This window comes from Pogoniulus pusillus, chromosome 6 (genome assembly GCF_015220805.1).
Source record: "Pogoniulus pusillus isolate bPogPus1 chromosome 6, bPogPus1.pri, whole genome shotgun sequence".
In the NCBI taxonomy this organism is placed as follows: Eukaryota; Metazoa; Chordata; class Aves; order Piciformes; family Lybiidae; genus Pogoniulus; species Pogoniulus pusillus.
In genome coordinates this window covers 33,915,565-33,935,740 of record NC_087269.1, presented here as the reverse complement: position 1 = coordinate 33,935,740, position 20,176 = coordinate 33,915,565, and the positions used below count along the sequence as shown (strand labels likewise).

Below are 20,176 nucleotides of genomic sequence, written 5' to 3'. Positions count from 1 at the left end.
GTGTGAAAACTGTTGATGCTGGCCACTATTCATTACACTTAGAATCACTTAATTAATATTAATGAAGATAAATCCCCAAAGCTAAAAGACATTGCTGTAAGGCATGATCCTTACTCACCTACTAATGCTGGTGAGACTGCTAGCAGATATTAGGTCAAGCTGATAGCTCAGTACCAAAGCTAAGAATCAGCTCTCATGTATCCCCCATAAATGATGTTTTCCAAATCACATTCATCACTAAATGTATTTCATATTATTGATGAGAGAGAGGTCTCAGGCTAGATCCAAAGAAGTTCACAAACTAGGAGTAAATTTGAGGGTTAAGCATTTCTGAGAAGCTTCCAGACCTCATTGCTGTCTACAACTATCTGAAGGGAGGCTGTAGCCAGGTGGGGGTTGGTCTCTTTTCCCAGGCAACCAGCAACAGAACAAGGGGACACAGTCACAGGATGTGCTGGGGGAAGTATAGGCTGGATGTTAGGATGAAGTTCTTCACAGAGAGAGTGATTGGCATTTTAATGGGCTGCCCAGGGAGGTGGTGGAGTCACCATCCCTGGGGGTGTTCAGGAGAAGACTGGATGAGGCACTTAGTGCCATGGTGTAGTTGACTGGCTAGGGCTGGGTGCTAGGTTGGACTGGATGATCTTGGAGGTCTCTTCCAACCTGGTTGATTCTGTGAGTCTATGATTCCAACTATATGTGCTTTGCTTTTACTGATAGTGTTGACCTCTTATTCCCACATCATGAAACTGACCAAACTAGAGCATTAATGCATTTCAGATTGTCATAACCTTTGGGATTCAGTATTAGATAGGCTCTAATCACAGGAGCAAGGAAGACAAATGAGGTCTTGAGTCAACTCTTTCCCACTCAGAAACAAGATTAGGGAATTAGCAATTAGCAGCATTTAGCACCAGTGTCAGTAAATATAATGCTTGTTTTATTAAAATAATACATCTTAGGTTTCAGCAGCTCTGTTCAGGACTGGAGCACCAATGTAGTGCACATGCAAAGTAACAAGGACACCCTTCCCTCTTCAGGATCAGGAAATTCCAGGTTCTCCCTCCATTAGCTATGATCAGACAGGCAGAGTGCTCAAATAGCTGGGGAACTGCAGATGCAATGACATCAACCCGAAAGAGCAGTGGGCTGATGCAGTGACTCAGAGCACAAAGCGGCTTGTTTGTGCTTGTGATAACTGGATGGAGGCACCCAGATGGCGCATCTCTACTGTATGGTGGTTGCAAAACCAGATAAAGTAGCTGTGACAGAAGGAATTGTAGCATAAATAACAGTAATATGGTGTTGAATTTTGATCTTTAGTGCTTATCAGACTGTGGGTAATGAAAGCGCTTCACAGAAAGATGAGTTAGATTCTGGCAGAGCAGTGAAATTTGTAGGCAGAGCACCGGTAGAAGCTAAATGTTAAGTGCAATTAGCAGCATTGGGTAACCTTGATTACCCAAATTGCAAAAGAGGTAGGGGTACTACAAGGAGAGGCACTAAAAAGTCACACGGGTACAGGCTGCTCACTGCTACCTCCTTGCCTCTTGTTTTGATTTCTGTAAACAAGATCCACAATGTGCTGTCTCCCTGCTAGAGGAAGGACACCCTTGTTTATATTGTTGTCAATCTAAGACAAGCAGCAGAGGAAAGCTATGGAAGGGCTCTAACCCAGCTGAAATCTCAGTGTGTGTATGTACTATAGCTTTCAGGAGTACAAACTGTAGGCTGGGGGTGTCAAATGCACTTTGTGCTTTTACAAACCACCAACTATTTTTCCTTTGTTCATGTTAAACAAATATGAAACAACACTACTTGCTTATGTCCCAGTTTACATTTAGACTATTTAGGCATGTAATTCTCCAGAGGATGGAACCAGTCTGTTTTCAGTGATGTACAGTGACAGGACAAGAGGTAATGGGCACAAACTTGAACATAGGAAGTTCTGCCTAGATGTGGCAAGGAACTTCTTTGCTTTGAGGATGGCAAAGCACTGGAACAGGCTTCCCAGAGATGTGGTGGAGTGTCTATCTCTGGCATCATTCAAAACCTGCCTGGATGCCATCTTGTGCATCTTACTCTAGGTGACCTGCTCTAGCAGGGGGAGTGGACTTGATAGTCTCCAGAAATCCCTTCCATCTCCTATCATTCTGTGATTCTGTGCATCAATTCTAGGAAGAGATTTCAACAGTAGCAGAGGATTGTGCTAACAGAAGATGGCTGTGTGAAGGGTGCAATATGAAAATTAATATGTGAGGATGGGATGAATAGCCAGATTCCATCATTGGTGTAGTGCAGTTGGGGAAGGGTGTTAAAAATGTGAATGGACATGCAGGATGAAGGTAGGGCTCTGAGCCTTAAGGACAAGGGCAAATATGGTGGAAAGGGGAGCTGGTGAAAGATGTAAGGATGTAAGAAAAAAGAAGGCAGACCCATAGGTCTGCAAAGGAGATCTCTTCAACTGCTGTGGTGGTTTGGCTTCTATCCCACCCCCCCCACACACACACTTTTTAGAAACACCCAGCTAACTCAGATGGGCTCTGGGAATATAAATGAAGCTATTTATTTACAGCTGGCACAATATACAAGCAGCTATTTACAATATATACAGTTATATACAGAAATATACAAAGTAAAAATAATACAGAAGCACAACTCCCCTCCCAGAAACCTGAGTCCCCAGGAGGGGCTCTCAACCACCCCTGCACCTCCCTCTGCCCCTCTCAACCTTACTCTAATCCTGAGAAAGAAAAGAGGTGCCGCCAAGAGGTTAAGGAGCTGCAGTTAGTGGCAGTGAGGTTAGGAAGATGTAGTTCAGTCTGAAGCCAAAAGCAGAGTGAAGACAAAATGGAGAAAGTTATCTAATGTTTACTTTCTTGTTCCCATACATCTCAGTGAGACTGTGAGAGAAGGAGACACAACCATGTTTTCCTTTTTCAGCCAATTATCTAGTTCTTTTCACCAAAACATTCTAGCCTGCTTCATACTAGCACAACTGCTGTGTTTTCAGTGCATTTCTGAGAGGTTCCAAAGACTTGAGCTTGATGATGGCTCTCGGTGTGTGGGCAGGAGGTGAGCAGTGTTGCTGTACTGTAAGTAAATTATGTCTCCAGTGAGACACAGTGGCAGCTGTTCCCCTCACCCCCACTGGTATGCACCTGTCTGCCTCTCAGCTGTCATATATTCCCTTGTTCCATTCTTTCATTGCATCCACAAAAAACAGGCATAGCTCCAGGAGATCTTACAGGTGTTACAGTGCCTGCCAGCCTGTGCACCTGCTGACCATGGAGACTGGGAAGATTGGAAGTGTACCTGCTTTCAGTTTGCACTCTTCAGACCAGTGATTGATTCCACGTCAGCTCTTTCACTGAACTGCACTGAACACGGAACTATCTCTGTGGGTGGGTGGAGATAATTTCAGCAAATCAGCTGGTGATGGCCCTGATTCTAACAATTTACCAAGAGGCAGGTCTAAAAACCTCCATAACCTCAGTCCAAGTGAAACAAGGTATCCTTATTGAGCTGGTTGTTTGCCATTTTCTAATGAAATAAAAGTACTCATTCCTAATTGCTTGAGTTCTTGGGCTCAGATTCAGCAGTAAACCTGTCACAATTACTGATAGGGTATGCACTGCAGAAGTAACATGTATTTTATGTCTGTTCATCATCCTTTTTCTATAATACGTTTTCACATGTGTGGCTATGCTTCTCTGAAACCCTTCAGTCCTAAAGAAATCCTCTAGTTGCATCATCATATTCCCCTCTTGCTTAACTAGGAGGCAATCTTGTACGAGCTAAACAAGTGGAGAAAGAGAACATGGGGTAACTGAGATTGTGCAGTTGCTACCTGGGCATTGAAGAACTGCAGCAATTCCAGGCACCATTCCCTTAACTGGCAATAGCACCTGATGTTGGAGGAGTGAAGATGAATCCTAGTTGCAAACTGAAAGAAGTCTGACACACCCCTTCTAATACACCCCAGAATGATATTGCCCCTCCTGGCCAAGAGAGCACATTGCTAGCTCATGGTCAACCTCCCATCCACTAGTACCCCCAAATCCTTTTCCCCATTACTGCCTTCCTACAGGTCAGTCCTCAACCTATACTGTTACCTAGGGTTGTCATCTTCAGCATGAAGGTTGCAGGGGGCTGATGGGGAAAAAAAAGATTTCTTCTTTATCTCCACTGGTCTCTTCAAATGTTCTCTAAACTACCTTGCACTTGACTATCTAGGATGTGGAAAGGTATCCAGATATATGCTAAAGCAATCAGTAGCCATTGAAAGAAATGAGAAACCAGTATTCTTAGCAGTCTGATTATACCTGTGATGTCGGTGCAAGACAGACCCCTGCAGAGCGCCTGCGTGTTCCCATGCAGGGCTTGCTGCAGTTGGCAGCTGTCTTTGATGGAGATGTGTGTCCAGACTGCCCTGTGTGCTAGTTCAGCAACCAGAATGTGCATATCATTGTTTCTCCAAGGCTGCTATTCAGCCAGGGAGGTGATATATTCTGGGAATTTTAGTTAGAGAAAAGTTATCTTTTAGGGGTTTGCTGAGACTTCAGATATCATTCTTCTCTCTGACAGTATCATTCAGATAAAAGATCTGTCTTGTGCAGATGAAGAAATGCCTCTCTCTGAAGCTCCAGTTATGTCTAAGGAGCACAGTGGTTAGAAAGGAAGAAGAAAAAAATTTGTTCTCTGCAACTTCCAAATCAACAGCTGAAAGAAATATCTGTTGACCCTCACATCCAAGTCATTTGTACTCGAGCAAGTCAGAAGATTCAGGTGGTAAGGGGATCTTCTACATAAAGATGACATTTGCCCATGTCTTTATTGCCAAAGTAAACAGGGGTAGTTGCTGTTCCATATACCACATCCAGCCTTGAAACAGTTTTCCTCATACACACCACTCCTTATTCTAAAGGAGATCTTGGTTCCACAGGGATTGGGCATTTCCTGCAGAAAGTTTGCTTACTGGAAGGTTGAGAAAGGATTTGGCAGTTTTGAGAGAGTGGTGTGAGGACAACATGCATTAATAATGACCCTGAGGCTGAGGAGCAGAACACCATTAGCCCATCAAAAAAGCAGGCAATATGTAAGTGACAGTAACGTCACAAAAACATCTTTCTATTTCCCTAGTGGTAGTTTGCCATAAAAGCTCCTTGCTATATTCCTCCTTCTTTTCTTCCAGGACCCATACATCTCAAGCCTGAAAAAACATAAGTGTATATAAGCATACAAGAACTCAATTACCATGCCTTTCTGCTATTGAGGAGAGGAGAAAACACCTCAAAAATGATGGAGTGCTGTAAGGTTTCCTGGAAAGCATCTAATTGTGTTTGTACTCGTATAGGACTTTCAGAAGTTAAACTGTAAGCCTCAGTGATCTCAGTAACTGGTACTCTATAGAACACAAGGCCCTTTTCTGCTCAGATTCTGCTGAGTTGTAGCTTCAGTTCTGAACTGCAGAAATCTACAGAAGGAGAGAATATTGAGCATTTTCGTACAGAACATGTTGATGTAGCTGCATGGCTGCACATGGCAGTTCTCGCACGCACAGCACAACCTTCTCATACCTCCAGAAACTGATAATATGCATGCATTGATTATTTCAGCACGCGATGATCAACAACCAACATTATTCTCTTTCCTTAAGACTCTCTACTGATGGAGGGATTTTCCTTTGTGTGGGAAATGTCTCCTGTAGCAGTCTGCCTATTTTAAGCTTCTGCTTTATTCACACATTCTTTGTCAGTATTAAGCTCTTCACAAAGTCTGCTCTCAGCTAAGAACTGAGAGGGACTGTCTTATTACATTCCAAGTTAATCTGAACATTTTGTTGAGAAATTGTTGGGTTGGGGTTTTTTAATCAAAGATAAAGAAGCTAAATTTTTCTGATTAAACTCCACTGAGAGGCTGGAGGGAGCCGAGAAGTGGAGGTAAATTCTGTCATTCATGGGGAGGAAAATATAGTGGGGGGGAATAAAGATGATCCAGGGGGCTGGAACACCTCTATGATGGGGATAGGCTGAAGGAGCTGTGGTTGGTTGACATAGAGAAGACTGTGGGTGGACCTTAGAGCTGCCTTCCAGTTCCTGAATGGATCCTACAGGAAGGCTGGAGAGGGATTTTTCATAAGAGTGTCTAGCAATAGCAAAAGGGCAAATGGTTTGAAGCTGAGGGAGAATAGGTTTAAACTGGATCTTAGCAAGAAGTTCTTCAGTACAAGAGTGGTGAGACTCTGGAGTAGGCTGCTCAGGGAGGGTATGGATGCCTTCTTCCTGGGAATGTTTAAGGCCAGGTTGGATGAGGCCTTGAGCAGCTGAATCTAGTGGGGAGGCATCCCTGCCCATTGTGGGGAGGCTGGGGTAGATGATCTCTAAGGTCCCTTCTAGCCTAAGCCATTCTGTGAAATATCAAATCTCCATAATGCTACTAATGACTTGTCACAGTCTGTACATGATCTGCCCTTTAGTCAGCATTTAAAACAATTCTGCAGTTCATAGGAAAGGTTTACCTGCTTTTGTGTGCCACTTTTTAAAAATTATTATTATTATTTTATAAGGTAGGCTTCAGGACCCAATCACAGTATCACAGTATCACAGTATCACCAAGGTTGGAAGAGACCTCACAGATCATCAAGTCCAACCCTTTACCACAGTGCCCAAGGCTAGACCATGGCACCAAGTGCCACATCCAACCTTGCCTTGAACTGCCCCAGGGACGACGACTCCACCACCTCCCCAGGCAGCCCATTCCAGTGCCCAATGACTCTCTCAGTGAAGAACTTTCTCCTCACCTCGAGCCGAAATTTCCCCTGGCGCAGCCTGAGGCTGTGTCCTCTTGTTCTGGAGCTGGCCACCTGAGAGAAGAGAGCAACCTCCTCCTGGCCACAACCACCCTTCAGGTAGTTGTAGACAGCAATAAGGTCACCCCTGAGCCTCCTCTTCTCCAGGCTAAACAACCCCAGCTCCCTAAGCCTCTCCTCGTAGGGCTTGTGCTCGAGGCCTCTCACCAGCCTCGTCGCCCTTCTCTGGACACGCTCAAGCAATCGATTACCTTCAGTTGCAAACATCTCTTTCTTATTTATTAACATCTTCATCCTTTTAAACTCAGGCTAACAGGAGAAAAAGGTAATCAAGGGAGGTTGTTCTTCCCCTGTACTCAGCCCTGATCAGGCCACACCTTGAGTACTGTGTCCAGTTCTGGGCTCCTCAATTCAAGAGAGATGTTGAGATACTGTAAGATGTCCAGAAAAGGGTGATGAAGCTGGTGAGAGGCCTGGAACACAGCCCTGTGAGGAGAGGCTGAGGGAGCTGGGGTTGTTTAGCCTGGAGAAGAGGAGGCTCAGGGCTGACCTCATTGCTGTCAACAACTACCTGAAAGAAGGCTGTAGCCAGGTAGGGATCAGTCTCTTCTCCTAAGCAACCAGCAACAGAATAAGGGCACACAGTCTCAAGTTGTGCCAGGGAAGGTCTAGGCTGGATGTTAGGAGGAAGTTGTTGCCAGAGAGAGTGATTGGCATTGGAATGGGCTGCCCAGGGAGGTGGTGGAGTCGACATCCCTGGAGGTATTCAAGAAAAGTCTGGATGAGGCACTCAATGCCATGGTCTAGTTGACTGGCTAGGGCTGTCTGATAAGTTGAACTGGATGATCTTGGAGTTCTCTTCCAACCGGGCTGATTTTATGATTCTATGATTCATGCCAGAAAATAGGGAGAAGTCTTCATTTTAAAAACCCCAAACTTTTAAGATATACTCTGTCATTTTTCCATATTTTTTTCCTGACTTCCTAACCATTCTTCTTGCTAATTTGTAACAGTAAGGAGTCTGTGTGCTGTGGTGATCTATAATTGATAATGCTGTGTGCTGGAGGGGAGCCGATCTCATTTCAGATGGGGAATGCAGGTGGCTTATTGTTTAGAAAAGGATAACTCAAAAGTTGTTTGAATTTTCTTGTGAAGCTGTAGATAGCTGCAGCTGAAAGGACTTAAGTGTATCCTCTGATCCGGCATAAGCAAAAGGCACTGAATGTAAAAAGCAGGTCACACTTCACCTGTCATATTGCTGGATGCTGTGAGACTCCAAAGGAAGGCACAGGCCCTGTGTGAGAGGGTGGTGGCTTGCAGCACATAATGGACAGTGATGAAGGGACAACAGCCTTCCCTGCTGTTGTGAGGTATGAGGAAAACTGCATGCATCCAAGCTGTCACACTTGGAGCTATATATAGTTTCAGAGTGCTTCAAGTCATATACTCCAGGAAATCTACCAAGGGGGAGAAGAAATGGTACTTGCTAGTTCACAAGATTATGAGCATTTGTTGCATAGTTTTAGGTTGCTATTCTCACAAGTTCTGTTTCATATTCCCTGTGGAATTTGTTAACTCTCAACCTGAATGGCAAGTTGGATCTAAGTGTCAGAGGGTCTACCTGAGACATCATCCAGCATTTGATATTTCAACAGCAAGGGCAAGAAGCAGTCCAGTAGACATTCTCAATCTGAACCACATCTTTTAATGGCAACCTTTTGAAGGCATTTCAGCTTCATTACTGCGGGAAAGCATTTCCAAAAGTTTCCTGATTTACTATTCTATCTAAAGAACAAAGGGAGAAATTTATAGAAGATCAAACAGATAAAAATAGACTGAAAAGACAGCAGATGCTGTTGATTTACTAAGAACTCAGAACCTCACATTTGGTTGCTATATTGTTTGCTGATACCACAGTTTCTGTGAGAATAACTTACACCCATGCTGCAGATATTTTAAAGATTTTTTAACCTCTAGTTTCTTGTGACAAATATCACAGTATCATCAAGGCTGGAAGAGACCTCATAGATCATCAAGTCCAACCTTTTACCACAGAGCTCAAGGCTAGACCATGGCACCAAGTGCCACATCCAATCTTGCCTTGAACAGCTCCAGGGACAGCGACTCCACCACTTCCCTGGGCAGCCCATTCCAGTGTCCAATGACTCTCTCAGTGAAGAACTTTCTCCTCACCTCAACTCGATCTTGAGTTGCTTGCTTTACCTTTTGTCATCAGAAACCTTAATCATGTTGTTGTCTGAGGTTTATTTATTTCTCATTTCACTTTCTTCATTGTCAAATGAGAGAGAGGAAGGGGTCATATGCAAGATACATCTAAATATAACTCTTTAGGCCTTGGCACAACACAGTGTTGAAGAAAGTTGCTTACCCTAAACTTCATTGTGCAATTATTCAAGCAGTCACATAAGGCATCTCTTCATCTCCAGGGAGTCAAAGCTCTCAGCCAGCTAGAAGTATTACTTTATGTCATTCATTATCAGAAAAAGATTTTAAAGCTAAATGGCAAAATTAAGTTCTGAATAGAGAGACCTGTCCCATCTCTTTTCCTCTTTCACTTCCCCACAGCGTTTTCTTGAGCTGCTAGGGCTAAAAAAGGCTAAACACACCTTCCCTTCATTGTTTCTTGGCTCTTTTTATGAGCCATCTGAATCCCTGCATCCTCCATCCCAGAGAGTGAGTGCTCCAGTACTGTTTTCTCAGAGAAGAGGAGCTGAATTTGGTCATCCATAATGACAGATACTTCACTGGACATAGAGGGGTTTGTCTGCTTGGTTTCTTCTGCTCAATTCATTATTTCAGAGTAGCTGTGTGTAGTTCCTTTCCCTAACAAACTACATCTGAAGTAATCACCTCCATTCTCTCTCCATCTCCTCGTAATGTAACTCAAAGTTTCAAGACCCTAGAAACACTACATTTAGTGGGGTTTTTGTGGAGGTTGTTTTTTGGTTTGGTTTTCAATAAAGACAGGAAAGATGGATTGCTCGCAGAAGAGAACTCAGTCCTTGCTCACTGCCGGAGAATTTCCCCATAGTCCCAGCCAGGGGGCTCACCCCTGTCAGAAGCTGAGAAAAGAGCTGCGCTGCCCCGGTCGTTCTAGTACTAGCTTGAAATATGAAGGACATTTGAACAGAACTTCTTTTGAACATGAAATTGGGTATTTTAATTTTATTTTCCTCTGTTGCAAGCAAACAATGTGACCTAAACCTTAATTGCTAAGTGGAAGTAATTTCTTTTGGACTTTAGGTGTACATCTGCCAGTGATTCATCTACTCTTGAATCAACTCTCATTCATTTAAGGCAACAGGAGCTTTGAATGATTGGATGGTCAAATAAGTAGATCCAGAGTACACATTATTATGGTTATACCCTTCTCTGTGCTGTACTAGATTGATTTAGTTTAGTGTCAAGATGAATGAGGACCAGACTTCTAATATGTATTTGTCCTACCTGTCATAATGTTGTCCCTTTCTCCTTCATTACTTAATTGATGCTTAGAAAAAGCATTTCTTCTGCTCAGTGTATGATACAGTAAATTATTCATACTAGGTTATTTTGACATATTAACAAGGCACTGAGTTCTATTAAACTGAATTAACCTCATTGCCCATCAACCCTAGCAAGTGGAAAAAAAAATCATCTTTCAGTATAAATTACCTGCAGTACCCTTTGCTTCAAGGCACAGAAGTTACTTCCTTTACTGGTTGGTTTGGATTTTGTTTTGTTTTGTTTTATTGTTTGGTTTTGGTTTTGTTTTTTTTTCTTAGGAAAACAGAATTTGTCTTTCCTCCTGGCTAGAGAGGAAAAGCAGAAAGTATCTCCCCATAATTAGTTTTCTCCTCTCCTTTCCTGATCTTTTTGGGGCTGATACAGTGATATACTGACCCCACGTTATATCCAATGTCAAATTCTAGTCAAATAGAATTGATTCCTTTTTTTCCAAACCAACTCACAAATTACAGGTTAAATGATGATAGTTTTACATCCCTGGAAGGATTAGACGTACATGTTTTAGTATGCTAAGCATCTTTTTGGTTTACTTCAATTTTTAAAGAAATGAGAAGCTACCCTGGAATAGTAAGTCACTTGATCCTCTAATGATCATTAATATTGACAAAACAAACTCTGCAATTTCATCTCAGTAATATTTATTTTACACCTGGGATAGTATAAGTTAGTACTTGCTAGTAGCTATGTGTTAGCTTTGTAATGGTTAGCTTCATAATGGTGAATGCTTAATCATTGCTTAAATGATAATGTAGCACACTGGATTTGGGTACTCAATGTTATCATTAAGCTATGAGTCAGGCTGTCACATCTGCGAGGAGATCTTTTCCCATGCTGGTTTTCCATTACTCCAACTCACCTTCAGTTTTGAGGAAGCACTATTACATGGTCTGTTGGCCAGGTGACTCCCGTACCACTGTCCAGCTATTTAAGGCTGAAGGATACAAGCTCACAAAAACGTTCTGCTTTCTGCTCACTCTCAGGGAAACTGGTTTTAACCAGCCAGCTGTTTGTGCTGCCCCCAAATACACAGAAACATGTTCTTCAAAATTCTGTTTGCCTTCATACAGAAGCTGCATGCTCTCTATTTGAATCCCTTTATTTTTACTTGGCTCCATATGATCAGATAGATACAAGATATGACCTTTGTATACCAGAAGATAAAGGATTCATCAGAGCATGAAGAAGTGTCTTAGCTACTTCTTGTTAAAGAAGTGTGTTGGTGTGCACATGCATTGGTTATGTAACTGTCCTGGATGTGCAGCATTGCTGCACACTGCTGGCCCGCCAGGCAGGAGACAAACACCAATTTACAGTCTCACTTAAGTACAGCGTTACATCAAAACAGACAGAAACAAACTTGGTAGAAGAAATTAGTGGTGTAGCTGAAATGTAGGTGTTTGTGAGGCTTTAAGAGTTGGCTGGTAATATTCAGAAATCAATAGCATTGCTATCTTGTTGCTTTGGAATCAGGTGTAATGTATTATTTATTTTTCATGGCTACTAAAAGGCCAGTGGAGTTGTGAGGTATGAATCCTCATCATTACATGCTCAGAAACAACCAGAGTTCACTTAAATTGCTAGGATTATGTCAGTAAAATTGCACAAATTTAACTCTTAGACTAAATCTGAGAACTGAGGAACAATCATATCTTGTAATCCAATCACAACTTGAACATTTGTCATTGGAATATCTATGTTAACCTATCAGGCCAGAAATTCACATATGTGGATAAACACAGCTTCCCTTTGCTTTCAGGCTCCTGGGGAAACCAAACTGTACTATGCTTTAGCAGATTGTGCATGATTCATTCTATGAGAAAGCCAACTACAGTGTTTTGAAAGAAAGATATATGGATATTTACTGTCATGTTTTTCCCTTGCACAGAATGATATCACGCCATTACATGTTGCATCCAAGAGGGGAAATGCAAATATGGTCAAACTCCTACTTGATCGAGGAGCTAAAATTGATGCCAAAACAAGGGTAAGCTAAAGTGTGAATGCTGTGACTGACTGTGGAATTCTTGTCTCTGACCTGTTCCTCTCTGTACATCTTGAATCACCTTCCTGGCAGCCTACCATAGCTGAACTGCATTTCTCTCTTTAGAAAATGGTTGCAGTAGGATGTTAACAATTTACATCTCTTAAAGGTGAGGGTGGTGAGATGCTGGAATAGGCATATTGAAGAAGTTGTGGATGCCTTCTCCCTGGAAGCGAGGTTAGGGTGAATGGCCGTTTGAACAACTTGGTCTCCTGGAAGGTGTTCCTCCCCAGGGCAGGGCAGGGTAGTTGAACTAGATGTCCTTATAAGGTACTTTCCAACCCAAACCATTCTGTGATATGTTGAAGGAAGGCTTCATCTGGTAGTTGGGGAGCATATAAACCAAAGACTAGAGGTTAAAACTAGACTAGGCAGATGATAACAAATTGAAACTGGAATATAGTTGCATGTTCTTCTGGGAATTAAATGAGAAGATGTTACAGTTTCCAGAGTTTTTAGCTGCCTAAGTTAATATTCCAAACGGTCCTGATTTCTTTTTCACCATCTGCTGTGCCAGGAAGGATTTCCACACATTTCTGAAGAACTGTGGCTTATACTGCAAATCATATGTTGATAGAGCCCTGGAACAGGCTGCCCAGAGAGGTTGAGGAATCTCCTCTGGAGAGATTCCAAACCCACCTGGACATGATCCTGTGCAACCTACTCTGAGTGACCCTGCTTTGGCAGGAGGGTTGGACTAGATGATAAACAGAGATGCTTTCCAGCCTCTGCTATTCTACATCATTCAGTGTGAAAGCAGTGTGTGAAGCACCATGTATGGCAAAGCTCAGAACCAACCAACCTCCATGTTCTTTGTAAAGTATTCAGTTAGAAGCTGCTTCTGGGTATTTAGAGGTAGAGGTGAATGAACAGGAAATATTAAAATACAAGAATTCAGTTCAGATATTTCAGGATTTGAATGTTAAAAGAATATCTTGAATGTTAAAAGAATAACTTTGAATATTAAAAGAATAACTGCAATGTGTGTTTCTCTTTCACATGACATGATGTCACTGATAAATCTCGTGCAGCTCATGGTGCCACATCCAGCTGGCGGGCAGTCAGTGGTGATGTCCCTCAGGGATCGGTGCTGGGCCCAGTCTTGTTTAATATCTTTGTTGATGATCTGGACAAGGGAATTGAGTCCACCATCAGTAAGCTTGCAGATGACACCAAGTTGGGAGAATGTGTCAATCTGTTTGAGGGTAGGAGGACTCTGCAGAGGGACCTTGACAGGCTGGATAGATGGGCAGAGTTCATTGGCACGAGATTTAAGAAGGCTAAGTGTCAGATTCTGCCCTTTGGCCACAACAACCCCATGCAGTGTTACAGGCTGGGGACAGAGTGGCTGGAGAGTAGCCAGGCAGAAAGGGACCTGGGAGCACTGGTAGATAGTAGGCTGAACATGAGCCAGCAGTGTGCCCAGGTGGCCAAGAAGGCCGATGGCATCCTGGCCTGTATCAGGAATAGTGTGTCCAGCAGGACTAGGGAAGTCATTCTTCCCCTGTACTCAGAGCTGGTTAGGCCACACCGTGAGTACTGTGTCCAGTTCTGGGCCCCTCAATTTAAGAAAGATATTGAGGTGATTGAATATGTCCAGAGAAGGGCACCAAGGCTGGTGAGGGGCTGGAATACAGCCCTACAAGGAGTGGCTGAGGGAGCTGGGGTTGTTTAGCCTAGAGAAGGGGAGACTCAGGGGAGACCTCATTGCTGTCTACAACTGCCTGAAAGGAGGTTGCAGCCAGGTGAGGGTTGGTCTTTTCTCCCAGGCACCCAATGAAAGAAGAAGAGAAAACAGTCTCAAGCTGTCACCATGGCAGGTTTAGGCTGGACATTAGGAAGAAATTCTTCACAGAAAGAGACTGGCATTGGAATGGGCTACCTGGGGATGTGGCGGAGTCACCATCTCTGGAAATGTTTAAAAAGAGATTGGCTATGCCACTTGGTGCCATGATTTAGTTGATTAGATGGTGTTGGGTGGCAGGTTGGACTTGATGATCTCAAAGGTCTTTTCCAATTTGATTAATTCTGTGATTCAGCATCTGTCTAACTGGGTGCTTAGCTATTGGCTTGCATTTGTGAGCAAATGTGCCAGGCATAGGGATGGCTTCCATCAGGTTGACACCTAACACTGCTGAGTGACTCAGAAGTTTAACCTATATGTTTGTGACTAATTGCTGTATTTAAAACCCAGTCAAACCAGTTTAGGGATATTTAGTTTAGTCTGTGTCAAAAAGAGAAGGAAAACATTCAAATGTCTGGAAGTGAACCTAGGACTAGTGGTGCTGTAGGCTGTCATCGTAGGCTTTGCAGCACACTCCTGTGCACATGAGGTAACTTTCAGGAGCTGTGCCTGTAACTTTATGACAACTGTCATTGCATTAAAATGTTAGCTGATCTCCTGACTTTTATTTCTCATTATTCTGTATTATTTCCACCAGAGGTGTCCCTGCCCATGGTGGGAAGGTTGGAGTAGATGATCTCTAAGGTGCCTTCCAACCTAACCCATTCTCTGATTCTATACATAATTCTAGACAAAACAAAAATAGAACTTCTTTTTTACAGTTATTACTGTTCCTGCAGCTTTTTGGTTGGTTTTCCTGTATTTCAGCAGTCTCTGAGATTTCCTGCAGTGCTTGTTGAGGTATATTCTTACTACCTTTTTTTAATGTAGCAAATTCAGAAACTGGGTCAGTTTTTGTCATCTTTTTCAGTCTCTCCACATGTTTCCCCTTGGTTCTTCTATTTTACCTTTAGATTTCTTTGTAAAATGTTTCTGTTTTTTCTAATTGGGAAAAATAGAAGAGATGATTTTTCGTGGATAACGTGAACGGTGGGTATCATATCTGGACTAGTGTATCAGCCTACTACATGGGGACTGCCAGGCTGAGGAGTGTAGACCTACCATGTGGTGGGGAGAGCCACATTTTAGTGATGTAACAGAGGTGGTTTTGGTCAGAACATGGAAAAGGGGATGATTTGTTTCCTTTAGGCAAGCAATTATGTGGCCCACTGCAGCCAAAACAGTGGGGACCACTACTTTATAAAGTCAAAGACTAGCTTGTTGATTTCTTTTAGTTATGGAATTTTGTGATCTTTGTTTTCTGTATCACAGGCTCCAAAGTCAGATATTACGATAATTTATGTAACTAAAAATAAAGTCTAGGATGGAAACAGGATCCAGGAAGAGGGCAGAAGCATTAACAGCTGCTGAGTCTGGCAGAGCTTCTCAGTGAGGCAGAAGACAATGGATGAGTGTGGTTCACAAAACAATGGTTTGTTTTTGCTAGCTTCCCTGAGAGACTGCATGTTTCCCTAAACAGCCATGCACTCCATAAATTAGAGAGGATTTGCATAACTCCTCCTGTTTGTGCTGTACGTGCATCACTCAGCATTGCAACGCTGGCATTACCAGAGGCATCACTCTCTGGCAGTTAGTGACTAAGTGAAAGTTTTGCTCAAGGCAACACTGACTCATGCTGGCAAGGGTTTACCAGCCTATGGTCTGGGCAGCTTGTGCCTCTGCCCAGAAAACTCACTGAACTGAACATTCAGCTGTACAATCAAGACAAAGGAAGAACATTTCTAGAGCAGATCAGGAAGGATTAGCAAATATGTAAGAGAAGCAATAGAAGACAAAGTAAATGGTTCTAGATTAAAAAAAAAAAGACATAGTTTTGGGAGTATCTGTCCATTTCTCACATTTAATAGCAAAGATTAATTGCTGTGAGCTGTTATAGCATGTTCCTGCCAAATTTCTCTTGTTATTTCTACCTGACACAATGTTCTTTTCCAAGGCAGAACAACTGAGGTATGTCAGCTCTGCAGTCATTTCAGTTTTTTTCAGCACCATTCTATTTTTAATATCCCAGACATAGAATACCTTACAAAAATACAGGATGACAAAAGTTTCAGTCATAGCCTTTTGCAACAGCATCACCACTACCGAATGTACTGAAAGATAGAGCAGGCAAGAATGTCTTTTCTGATATGCATACCAAGCCTATCAACTGGATGCCCAGTCAGAACTCCAACTGGGGGGTTCTACGAGGGGCTGGTATGGGTGCTGAATATGCACACACAATTGATAAAAAGAGGGAATTTGCATATGAAAATGAGTAAGGCTTAAATTCCCAGATTTAGAAATGTGGGGTTTCTTTTGTTTTAAAGAGAAGATGGGAATTGTTTTTTTCTTGATTGGTTAGAATATTTTTGATCTTGGACATCATGATATTATTGAATACATATGTTGGTTATGGAACACAAAAGGCCTCCCTAAGGTGAATGGCAAAGGTTCTGTACCCATATAAAAGGACAAAAATTGCTGAAAATTGCTTGTTTCTTTTGCTCAGAAACAGTAATTCCTTGGCCTTTTTGTCTTCTGTACTAGGTCTGTAACTCATCTTTAAATGTGTATGTAGAAAGTAACGACATATGTTGTTGACCAAACACTACAGGGCCAGGATTTGGTGGTACTCTGACTTAGACACATCTATTCAGCTATGGCTTTTTGGTCTCTTCCTGCAACCTGTCCTCTGTAAGGGGCACTGGAAATATGTTCCATGTAATATCTATTTTTATTTTTCACAAGCATATTTTATAAATAATTTCACATGAGGCATTCCTGAGTATTACATAAGCTGGGGTAATGATTTCTTTTCCTTAGTTCTTTCCATAAGCATTTGTATTTGCTGCTGGCAGATGGTCCTGGAAACTACAGTGCTCAAAAGTTAACACGTATGGCTAAATCCTTATCCTGTAAAATTCATCCATGGACTTCCAATTTCTTTATATTTGTTAGGACTAGGAATTGATGTGCACCATTAATACTGTTGCATACCTGCAAACTGTAGTTAGGAGTTGAGATAATGTGTGAGCATATGAGGTTATTTCCAAAAATGATCTTGCAACTAGTTTGAGGCTCAGACATCTCCTTTTTTTCCTTTCCTTTCCTTTCCTTTCCTTTCCTTTCCTTTCCTTTCCTTTCCTTTCCTTTCCTTTCCTTTCCTTTCCTTTCCTTTCCTTTCCTTTCCTTTCCTTTCCTTTCCTTTCCTTTCCTTTCCTTTCCTTTCCTTTCCTTTCCTTTCCTTTCCTTTCCTTTCCTTTCCTTTCCTTTCCCTTTCCCTTTCCCTTTCCCTTTCCCTTTCCCTTTCCCTTTCCCTTTCCCTTTCCCTTTCCCTTTCCCTTTCCCTTTCCCTTTCCCTTTCCCTTTCCCTTTCCCTTTCCCTTTCCCTTTCCCTTTCCCTTTCCCTTTCCCTTTCCCTTTCCCTTTCCCTTTCCCTTTCCCTTTCCCTTTCCCTTTCCCTTTTTCCTTTCCTTTCCTTTCCTTATTGTTAAAGTTTGTGTTTACATTGCATCATTTATTTTAGCCAGCTGTTTATCTCCTCTCTCTGTCCTTTTATTTAGTGTGTGTGAGATGTCTAGCAGCTGGTACTTGGGGCTTTGTACTGAATTCTTAAGAGTACTCCTCAAGAACTATGTGCTGCCCTTGTCCACTCAGGGCAGCTTTTGCCATTTAGCTTTTTAACTAACATTCTCAGCAAAGACATTTTAATGCCTCATATAACATGTTTACGGAATGTTGCCCTAATCATTTTCCCTCTGTCTTCCAGAAAATTCTTTTAAAAAATAAGATTTAATTAGAGGAGTTGATTAAATTAGCTTGATTTGCTTTGACAGTCTAATACTGTATATGCCATTATGAATTTGTCTAAAGTAGGCAGAGAGAAAGTTTTAGCCTGGATTAACAATAAGCATTTACAATCATTCCACTGATTCTGCAGCTAAATAACAAGCCAGCACCCATATCTGCATGAAAACATGTGGGATATGCTCTTTTCAGATGCCTCTGCTCATACATAAACTGCTTTAGAAATCTACAATTAAAAAAAAACAACACAATATTGACTTGACACTCATTTTGCACATGGAGGAGGAGCAAACCTCATTTGTTGCCCTCTGGTACGGAAGGGGTAGGTTGCAATAGTGCTGTTGTGAAGGCAGGGAATTAATGCGTCCGAGTCAGAAATCTATATAAAAATAGAGGTATTTTATTTTCCCAAAAACCTGCCCCCAAAACTATACACAGAAATTAATTTAGTTCTGATTAGCAGATTCAGTTTGATTGAGAAGATCTACAAGGATACCCTAGGTAAATTTGACTGTTTGGGAAGTCAGAAGTTGGAAAAGGCTAAGCTACTAAATCTAGCATTCCCCACTATTAATCAGGCTGAGACAAACGTTTACTCACAGGTGAGTCAGGCTGGCTGAGAGAAAGGGCAGCCCAGATGCTTGTCCTCTCCTCTCTTTCAAAAGCTGTCCGAGGGTCCTTAAGGCCTATCAAGCCTTCATACAGGCAGTGCTTCTGATGGGAAGCCATCCAAAGCAGGGACTGTCCTTTTCCTCAGGAGCTTGTCCTCCAGAGCTCCAGGGGACCCTTTCTGCAGGAATTATCCAGAGAGGGGAGAACTCTAAGGCGGTCACCCCAAGGTGGGAAGTCCCCCAATATTTATACCTTTCCTAGACAAAGAACAGTTACCACTGCCTAGGCACGAAGAGCACAGCCAATCCCAGCCCGATCCCAGCGCGGGCACTGCACAGGGCACCCCTTCGCTCCCCCCCTTCACGCCTGCAGGGTGGGGTGTGGTGGTGGGGGAAACAGGCTTTCACAGCTTTTTCCTCTCCCATTTAAACCACAGAGGGAGAGGGATTTGGGGCTATACAGGACTCCAGGACAAGTGCCAACTAACTGAAGAGTCCAGGAGACTTAGAGCATGGAGGGGCCATGAGGTACAGAATTCTGTTAGGCTGAAGCACATCGTGTCCAGAGAAGGGCGACGAAGCTGGTAAGAGGCCTTGAGCACAAGCCCTGTGAGGAGAGACTGAGGGAGCTGGGATTGTTTAGCCTGGAGAAGAGGAGGCTCAGGGGAGACCTTATTGCTGCCTACAACTACCTGAGGGGAGGTTGTAGCCAGGACGAGGTTGCTCTCTTCTCTCATGTGGCCAGCACCAGAACGAGAGGACACAGCCTCAATCTACACCAGGGGAAGTTTAGGCTTGAGGTGAGGAGAAAGCTCTCCCCTGAGAGAGTCATTGGACACTGGAATGGGCTGCCCAGGGAAGTGGTGGAGTCGCCGTCCCTGGAGCTGTTCAAGGCAGGATTGGACGTGGCACTTGGTGCCATGGTCTAGCCTTGAGCTCTGTGGTAAAGGGTTGGACTCGATGATCTATGAGGTCTCTTCCAACCTTGGCGATACTGTGATACTGTGATCCTTGGAAACTTGATTAAGCAGTGTTGGGGATGAGAAACTCTGGAGCAGCTGTAATTGCCTCCTGGTGAAGCACACCTTCTAACTGCAGTCACAGTCCTGCAAGGTGTAGGATTTGTCACAAATGGATAAACTCTTGCTGAATATTTGCATCACAGCCAAGTATTTTCTCAATGTTGCACTTAAATTCTTCGCTTATAGACTGGGTTAGAAGTTGGTGTGAGAGTCACGGTACTGAGGCTACCGTGGATTTGGGCTACAGCACAGAGGATCCCACCCAAAGGAAATCAGCTACACAGGTATCTGAATCTTAACAGGGACCAGAAACACTGCTTAGATAATTCATTTATTTGTGAGGGAGTGTATGTTTGAAATAAAAGCTAAAGTAACAGCCCCAGAGATGAGTGTTGCTGTGCTAATGGAAAGCTTGTGCCTAAGCAGAACTCCTATTGTCTTCCTGCCTTTGCTAGAGCTGCTCTCAGGCTCTCTGGAGGGATAGATAATAGAGATGATATGATTTATCATGTC

General features: G+C 42.8%; 1 protein-coding gene across 14 annotated transcripts in view; it reads left to right on the top strand.

Annotated features, from left to right (window-relative positions):
* Window positions 1-20,176, top strand: part of ANK3 (ankyrin 3) — a 430,392-nt gene that overhangs the window by 278,933 nt on the left and 131,283 nt on the right. For all 14 annotated transcript variants that reach the window (XM_064145162.1, XM_064145163.1, XM_064145166.1 and 11 more), the window contains one exon: window positions 12,225-12,323. In XM_064145162.1, the coding sequence (XP_064001232.1) occupies window positions 12,225-12,323 (99 nt within the window). The remainder of the gene's footprint in view (window positions 1-12,224; window positions 12,324-20,176) is intronic.